A 9,471-nucleotide genomic window follows, 5' to 3' on the forward strand; every position below is an offset into this window, starting at 1 on the left:
TTTTTTTTTTTGGTATATTGAGACAGGGTCTCACTATGTAGTTGAAACTGACTTGGAACTCACTGTGTAGCACAGGCTAATTCCTTCTTAGTCAACATTATTTCTGTAGGTCTCAGTTTATCCTTTCACTAATACAGCATATGCTTATATAACATTTTAATTTATCCACTTCTTAGCAGACATTGAGATTGTTTCTAATTCATTACTATTACAGTGTTATAATGAACATTTCTGCTATATAGGCTCAGGATCAGGCAGCCAGGAAGTAGAAGAATCAAGCCGAAGACTTGCGGGTTGTCTGATTCTGTTCATTGTTTTCAACCACCAACCGAACTACCATTCATCATTTATTGCACAAATATTTTTAGAATAACAGTGATGGAAATTTTTAAGAATTTCAGTGGGATTGGATTGTTGGTGATTTTTCTTGTAACAAGTCAACTCTTAGCTTCTATTTTTGTCCCCCTAGTTTTTGGTTAAATGAATAAATTGTATCATTAATCTAGTACTGACAACAGCTCTGTATTCTCTTTCTCATGCTGATGCATTATCTGTGTCAGTTCTACCATCTTTTTCAGTAAAGAGTCTGATATTCAGTAAATATTTTGGTCTTTGTTGGTCAGAGGCTGATTCAAATACTCAACTTTGCAGTTCTAGTATGAAAGCTATCAAAAACAAGATATAGGGCGAGGGATTTAGTTCAGTGGTGCCGCCCCCTGCCGCACAAGTGCAAAGTCCTGAGTTTGATCCCGGGTACCCCCAAAAAAGGACAAGATATAAACCCATGAATAGGCTGTGTTCTAATAAAATGATTTACAAAAACAGATGGCAGGCCAGATTTGGACCTGGCTAGTAGTTCCCTGATCCTGGTGCTAAATAATTATTTTAATGCCGTTATAATTTTTCTGTATATAAATTTTACAGTATTACAAGTAATTCTGTAACTAATACCATTTTCTCTTTTGGATATTATATCCTTAGGATAAATATCCAGAAATGAAAATAAAAAGAGGGCATTAATTTAAGTAATGAGGGGCCAGGGATTTAGCTCAGTGGTTCCACCACCTGCCTTGCAAGTGCAAGGTCCTGAGTTCAATCCCTGGTACCAAAAAAAAATTATGTAATGGAAAATAATCCTGTATTTTAATATTTATTAGGTATACATTTTACAGAGAACTGTTAAAAGATGTACTTACAAACATTTCTGTTTAGATCTGATTTTATGTTTAAAAAACTTTTTTTTCTTTTTGGTATTAGGAATCGAACCCAGGATGTTGTACTTGCCAACCAGGCACTGTACCTCCAGGCTACATCCTCGGCCCTATGTTAAAATTTTAAAGCTCACTTGTACTTTTGATCTTCACTTAGCTTATACAATAGTTTAAAGTTCGCTGACCATTGTACTCTATTTGCAAATTTACCATCACAACTTTTTGTATTTTAATTTTCTTACTTCGACACCCAAAAAAGTACATTTATAAATCTAACACAGAAAACCTTCCTACGCACCAACATGTTTATAAACTGAGTAAGTCCAAACTTGCTAACTTAACCAGTCAGATTCCCTTAAGCATTTAAAGTAGACTGCAGTTAAATTTTTATAAGTCTTAAGGGCTTGGGATGTAGCTCAATGGTAGAGTACTTGCCTTGTATACTTGAGGGTATAGGTTTGGTATGAACACTACAAAATAATAAGTACAAATTTATAAGTCTTAATATGTAAATCTCTAAAGTCTTCAGATCCTAAAGGCAGACAAAATTTATTTAATGATGATGAAATGTATTACCAATTAGTAATAAAAGTTTGCTTTATTTGTAAATCATAGCTATGCTTGTTTTTGTCTTCCCTTAGGTTGCAGGGTCATTTAAACAACTAAAGACTGCAGAGTATGCTGGCTATTAGGGTATGCATTATGTAATATTTTATTGCCTGACTGATATACTAGAACAAGTCTTAATTTGAATATAGACAGCACAAATTGCGTTGTTAGCTACAGAGTATTGTAAACATTTAATATATGGTTTTTCTTTTAACATAGTGCATTCTCTTTGTGTCTTTTGAATGTCATTATGAACTCATGGCTTTCCACAGAATTACCATTTTTATTATATATATTTTTTCTCTTTATTATTTCTCAGTGCTAAATTGTTTAGTATAAAAAATGACAGCCTTTTAAAATTGTATCCTTTGTTTAATATTAACTTCCTCAAGCATATATGAATATTGTGTTTTCTGGCAACAATAAAACCCTCCAATAAGATTGTTTTTCTTTGCCTTCAACAATAAAATTAGCTGCCTTCCAGGGAATCCTGAGCTATTTTAGTGGATAATAGTATTAGAGATCATATTCTGAATTCAAGATTATCCATAACAGATAATGTGATACTATTTCTTAGACCACTGTAATAATATAGGGAACTAGCTTTTTAAGGTTATGACCTTACAGTGTGATGTTTCTAATTTAGTTACAATTGTATAGAGTATTAAGGTATTTAAAATAGTTTTTTTAAAAAAAATGACTGTACTATATACATAAGTTTATAGGAAAACTAGTAATGCAAAGTCTGTAACAAAAACAGTGGTTCCTACCCCAGAGAAGAGGCAACAGTTTTGAATGTTTTAGTCCATTTCTTCTAGTATTGAACTTTATGTATATATTATGAGCAATCTATGCTATTAACATAGACCAGACACATTTGTGTACTAAATTTCCACAGTGTCAGACTCCCCCTACCCCATCCCATCTCCCCCAGGATTGAACACAGGGTCTTCACCCTTAACCCTTTTGCATTTTTAAAATTTGAGACAGGGTCTTGCTAAGTTGCCCAGGGTCTTGAACTTGTGATTCTCCTACCTCCACCTCCCAGACAGACTTTATTGAATAATAATTTCACAAACTATTCAGTTTTATCAGCAATATCTTGCTGAGAGTACTAGGCTTCACTTAATATCCAATGAGCTAAGCAATCACGGGTTCTTTTATTCCGATCTTAATTACTAATATTTGTCAATTTCAAGTCACACATCACCCAATTATACATAGGTGACAGAAGGTTAGGACCTATAGAGATGTGAAAACCCACCACAGGCCAGATAAGATTATAACCCCCCCTCAAAAAAATTATAGACTAGGTTGAGGCTGCAGGTCACGGAGTTGGTTCAAAGCCCAAGTGTAAACAGCAGACAGTTTGAGTGGGCCTTGTCAAGCAGGAGATGCTCTTGAGCTGAGGCCTGGCAGCAGAATACCAGAGTTCCTCACCTGCTAACTTTGTATTCATCTAGCAGGTGTTCTGAGATGATGGGTTGGTGTGTGTGTTGCCCTTGTACTCATATTGTTGGGTATTCTTCCTTTTGGGTCCAAGTGAGGGAGTTGCATTATTTGTTGGCCTAGTACATCTAACAAATCATGGGCCTCGTTTTCTCTGCTGTGGCCTTGATATGTCATGTAGTATCTATATATCTGATTTAAGTTGTTAACTTTACAGGTGGTAATTTTTTTATTATTATTAATGTATTTATTGGTTTGTCCCTTATGATTATGTTGTACAGCTGAGGGCTATTCTTTAAGTTTGATGTGTCCAACATTGGGTGGCTATTTGCATAGATGAGTTACCAAGTTATTCTGCCTCACCATTTATACTCATAATGGGGCTGGTATTTAAATATTAGAAGTTTGACTTCAAGCTACCTGTGCAACCTTGCATGTGTACCTTATTTTTGTTCCTCAGTAAGAAGGGACGGAGTAAGGCCTTTCCACTGCTGCTTCTTTTACTCCTCTTTTTCCCAGTTCTCAGAATTGATCTTATTACTGAGCCATATCCCCAACCCTTTTTATGTTTTATTTTGAGATCGTATTTCACTAGGTTGCCCAGGTTGGGCTTGAACTTGTGATTTCCTGCCTCGGTCTTCTAAGTAGCTGAGATTATAGGCACGTGCCACTATGCCTTGTAGAACTTTTACTTTTAATAGGATGATATGTTATTTCCTCCATAAATTTAGTGAAGAAACAGAATAGGATAAAGATAGCCAATATTGAATATGGAAATGTTTCAGTCTGTATTGTACTTCCATTAGAATAATGTTTAGCTAAGCTATTAGCTGCTCTTACAAGGTTTTAGTAGCATCCTTTTTTTTTTTTTTTTTTTTTTTTTTAGTACCAGGAATCAAACTCAGGCAGGTGCAGTGCCCTGGAGGTAAATCCCTGGCCCACCATCCTTTCTTCTAAACTGTTTTTAATTTATAAAAGGCAAGTTTTCCTTAGGATTTACTTAAGTTCCCATGTTTGTGATATGCCTGCCTTGATGATGTATAGTTTTCTTGTGAACTTATTTGTCAGATTGGTGTAACTTGATGTTACCCCTAGAGTCCCATCACTTCATTATTTTTAGTTTTGTTTCATGTTTCTCTTTGTATATCAACCAAATTTCTTGGTTTGAGAAGATTATGTCATACCATATTAACAAAAACAGCTTTTGGAAATTACTCTTTAGATAATTACATTTTACTCTTTTTCAGACACATTTTTATCATCATGGATCAGTTTGGAGATATATCAGATGGTGAAGTGGACCATTCTTTTTTTGATAGTGACTTTGAAGAAGCAAAGAAATGTGAAAATAACCTAGTTTTTGACAAGCAAAATGGTGACCCTAAAGAGAGAATAGTTAAGGATACAAAAAATACGAACCTGACATTTGGAATACAAACAAAGGAAAATTATCTTACTGACAAAGGAAATGAAAGAAACATGAAAAATCTTCTAGATGGACATCCCATAGAGAATGATGCAGAAACCAGAAGTTCTTTATCATTGACCAGTTCAAGATCAAAAGAATTGTGTGATGCTACAACTAGGCATAAAATACACTTGCCCATTCCAAATAGAATTCCCAAAATTGTAAAAGAAGGTGAGGATGATTACTACACGGATGGAGAGGAAAGCAGTGATGATGGAAAAAAGCATCACGTGAGGTCCAAGTCAGCTAAACCATCTCATAACTTTAAAAAAAGCATGAATAAAAAATATTCCAAAATTAGTTCCTCTTCTTCTTCTTTGTCTTCCTCATCTTCGAGTTTAGGTACAGACTGTTTGGACCCAGGACCTGATATTTCTAAATCTCATTCACGTCCATCATCAAGGAAACATACAATAACCCTCTTACCACCAAAACAAAAATATAAATCAGGAATAAAATCAACAGGAACACAACCTTCAAGTACTAAGCCAAAAATTGGTGACTATACTGAGGAATCTGAAGACACTGTGACAGATGTGACTCCTTTATCAACTCCAGATATCAGCCCTGTTCAGTCTTTTGAACTGGACACATCAAATTACCAAAAAGTAAAAGTTAAAAGGCAGGAAAATGTGAGTCAAGGAATACATGAAGATGTTGAGGTTTTAAAAAATGACTCAAAATGCTTGAAAGCAGACAAGAAAGGGAAGGAAAAACATGGGTCTAATCTCGCCCCGAAGTCGCCAGTGTTTGATTCCAGTTCAGACCACAGGTGTAAGCAAAAAGTCTTGCATGACACAATGGACCTAAATCATCTCTTAAAAGGTAATTTACTTTTCTTTCTAAAATTTGTATATTTGCTGGGCATGGTGGCCCACGCCTATTAATCCCAGCACTTGGGTGGCTGAGGCAGGAGAATCACTGGGAGTTTAAGGTCAGCCTGAACTGCATAGTGAGATCCTGTTTCAAGAAAAAAAGAAAAAAAAAATGTGTGTGTGTGTGTGTGTGTGTATATATACATATATATATAAAATTTAAGTGTTAATTATCAAATGCTCTGAATTTGCACTAATTTTTCTAGTAGTTATCTTTTATTATTTGAGATGGTTGATATTTTAGTAACTTTGCCAAATATTCTGCTATGAAATTATCTGAAATATCATTTGCATTATTAGGTAATATACTATATGTCAAAGCTGTTTAGGATTAGAAACTTCACACTTACTTAGTGCCTTATAGACAAAATGCTTGTCCCTCTCTTCCTCGAGCCATGGTGCTATCTTTAGTCATAGGCTACTAGAAGATACATGATGCAGTTTTGGTAGTCACCACGGATGTAAAAGTATCCGAAGAGAAACTGTCCCTTTCTTTGACTCTTGGTATGTGAGGAAACTTTTAAAGGACGTGTCCCCTGCCAGTTTGCACTTAGTGTCTTTGTCTATAAATGGGTTACTGTCTATTCCTGAGCCAGTCATTGGCAGGGGAATGGAATTATTTCCAGTCAGTCAGGTTCACCCTGGCCTGAGTTAAGGGTGGGAGTTGAGAGCAGAATGTTAAGGAGGAAAATAAGAATGTTTGCTAATGGGCAATTAACTCTCTATACCAGAGATTCTCTGACTTTTAAGATGCATTCACGTTGTCTCTGGCATCTTTAAATTGAGATTCTGGTTTAGTAAAATGAAAGTAGAGCCCAAATAGCTGCAATTCTAACCAGCACTCAGTTGTTAGAAAAAATCCAAAGACCATCCTCTTTGTATTAAGACACTAAATGACTTTGTTCCACTTAAAATAAATACAGATAATCCCTTATTATTCTCTTCTAGCTAGTTTCTGAAATTAAGCTAGATATAGCACATCTATATATTTTTAAGTCTTAAATGAGAAAAATAATAATCACACTCCAAACTCCTAAACAGTTTCTCCAATTATAATTTTTTTCATTGAGTTTATTGGTATTTTTTAGGTATACAGTACAGTTACATTCATCATTGGGATCTTGTACCTTTACATGACAGATGTTGATTTTCATTTTTCCCCCATACTCCTGTCTTCCCTTCACCCCGTCCACCCACCCTTCCCTGTTTACAAAGACTTTGTTTCCATTTTTTCCTTTTCTCATATTTTTTCTTTTCCCTTTCCTTTCCCCTACCCTTCCCACTCCGCCTACACCTTTAGCCCTTTCTCCAATTATAATTAAATCAAAATACTTTGGAAAAATTTCAGCACAGTGGCTGTGTTGAAGCAAGCTTCATTCATACTGCAGCACAGGAGAGAGCCCTATTCTAAGGCATTTGTCAGTAAATGGTGCCCAGGGCTTTTAAGGCACAGGGGGTGCCTTTTGCCAGTTTGACATCCATAATTTGACAGTCTACTAAGGATTCTATATAATAAAACATTTGAAACCCTAATTATGACTGTAGTCTACTATATTAAGGTATATCTTTATTTTAAAAATCATTATTCAGGGCTGGGCGTGGTGGCACATACCTGTAATCCCAGCACTTGGGAGGCTGAGGCAGGAGGATCACTGAGTTTGAGACCATCCTGGGCTACATAGTGAGTTCCAGGTCAGTCTCAACTACTCAGTGAGACCCTGTCTCAAAAAAAAAAAAACCAGCAACAAAAAACCCCACCAAAAATCATTATTCGTATTCCATTTACACATTGGCTCTTTTCAGATCCAAGGATATTTTCATAAATGTTTCTCCTTTCCCCTGTGTAACTAAACCATGATGTTGGAAGTGATTGCACAGGTAGGCTTAAGTTTATCACTTTCAACTTCTAGTGAATAGAATTTCCTAGGCTTCCATTAGCTCACATAATTTTTTCATGACCCTTTTCTTTTACTTGAAAGATAAATGCACTTAATTTGGGAAGATTATACTGACAGTGTATAATATTTAAAAAAACTTTTGAGGACAGTTTGTGATCCTATTAGAAAAAAAACTGAGGTAGGAAAGCAAGGGTAGTTTGCATTCTCTGATTTTAAACATTTTCATTGCCTTAGGAACAAAGATACTTCTAAAAAAATTTATTGATTCTGGTAGTGAATTTTGAGGGAGTAAAAAAATTCACAAGTTTTACGGTAGATATTAGGCAAGAATTAAGATAGTGAGGGATGCCTATGTAGCCAACAGTGTTAACATTTATTGGTTTAAAAGAACTTGTTTATTAAATATAAATTTGAACTATAAAATATTAAGCATGTGAAACACAGATTAATAAAATAATATAAAATCAGATATGCTAGTAGAGACCATAAAATGGTTAAACAGTGATGAATTGGATACTTATATAGCAAGATGGAAAAAATTCTAGAAATAGTGTAAGAAAATTTTAGGCTTCTGGATGTTACCCACACAACTACAAACAAGTTAGTGACCAGTTATTCACTTGTGTAAGAAATAATTGATTAACATTGCTAAGGTCCATTCTAAATTAAGTTCTGGGGTTTTGTGAGGATTGTTAGACCAGTGTTTATTGGCATTATTAATTATATGACTTTGAAGTAGACCTTGAAATATTAGTAAAATTTCTGAACATTCAGCCTCTTTTATCTCAGTTGGAGGCTGACTTGGGGAACTTCCCATTACTCCTCCAAACCTGTCTTTGCTATGTAAATGTTAAAAGGATGAGCTTGGAATTAGATCTTTATATAAGCTATATAAATCCTTAAATAGGCAAAAAGGGCTTTAAAAACTGAAGTAGTAGAGCCAAGCCTGGTGGTGCAAGCCTGTAATCTCAGTAGGCTGAGAGAGAGAGAGAGAGAGAGAGGAAGGATTGGTAATTAAAGACCAGCCTAAGTTACATAGGTATCTCAAATCAAAACCAAAAAACAGGAGTAGAAAACAAGTTTTGAATCAGGTTATGGCATGGTCCTTACATATTTGAAGAGCATTAATTTGAAGGTCTGTTTCATACTTTGTGTGTATAAAATTAGGTCACTTGGGAAGAATCTGAAAGGGCAAAATATAGCCATTCTAGAAATGCATGGCCTCAAAATGTACCACACAGGCTATGTATGAAATAATCACTAAAGGATGTTTTTTGAGAAGAAAAACCAATATATAAGAAGTGGAACTGGGGTAGAGAAACTGATTACCTTTTTTTACTAAAGTGACGCCAGCATGTGAGGGAATGAAGTGACATGACTCGCGCAAGGAGAATATGCAGAGCCTGTTAGACCTCATTAAGAAAGAAGGTACCTTCTGGGCATTGTGGAGCACACACCTGGTAATAATCTTAGCACTGTGGGAGGTTGAGGCAGAAGGATTTCAAGTTCAAGCCCAGCCTGGATAATTTAGTGATTTAGCAATACTGTGTCTCAAATTAAAAAAAAAATTTTTTTTGAAGACTGGGGACATAGCTCATCAATGCAAAGGCCCTGGGTTCAGTCCCCAGTACTGAGGGGGAAAAGGAGTGTCCTGAAATCATTTACTAGCAGTCCTACCCCAGCAGCTACCAAGTACTACCAAACACTTGAGAATGCTGAAATCAGCAGAGGTCTTAGTCTCATGATAAAGAATGTAATATTTAAAACTGTTCAAGGGCCGGATTTTAGAGGGTACTTACAAAGACAAAACTATTTTTATTAAAACTGAGCTTAGCTTCCTTTTTACATTCTTCTGATACAAGTGGAGTCTTCCAGGAGCAACTTGACAATGACAATTCAATAAAAACAGTGGTTCCCCCCCCAACTTTCTCCCTCCCTCCCCTCCTCTTTTTTTTTTTTTT

The 9,471-nt window shown here is 35.5% G+C and overlaps 1 protein-coding gene across 1 annotated transcript in view; it reads left to right on the plus strand.

Annotated features, from left to right (window-relative positions):
- The first annotated feature begins 1,852 nt into the window (after positions 1-1,852).
- Positions 1,853-9,471, plus strand: part of Cfap97 (cilia and flagella associated protein 97) — a 29,121-nt gene continuing 21,502 nt past the window's right edge. Inside the window, exons 1-2 of the mRNA XM_010619749.2 lie at positions 1,853-1,904; positions 4,517-5,562. Coding sequence (XP_010618051.1) covers positions 4,533-5,562 — 1,030 coding nt within the window. The 5' untranslated portion in view covers positions 1,853-1,904; positions 4,517-4,532. The remainder of the gene's footprint in view (positions 1,905-4,516; positions 5,563-9,471) is intronic.

The sequence above is a fragment of the Fukomys damarensis genome, unplaced genomic scaffold (assembly GCF_012274545.1).
Source record: "Fukomys damarensis isolate Sample0158 unplaced genomic scaffold, DMR_v1.0_HiC HiC_scaffold_18, whole genome shotgun sequence".
Lineage (NCBI taxonomy): Eukaryota > Metazoa > Chordata > Mammalia > Rodentia > Bathyergidae > Fukomys > Fukomys damarensis.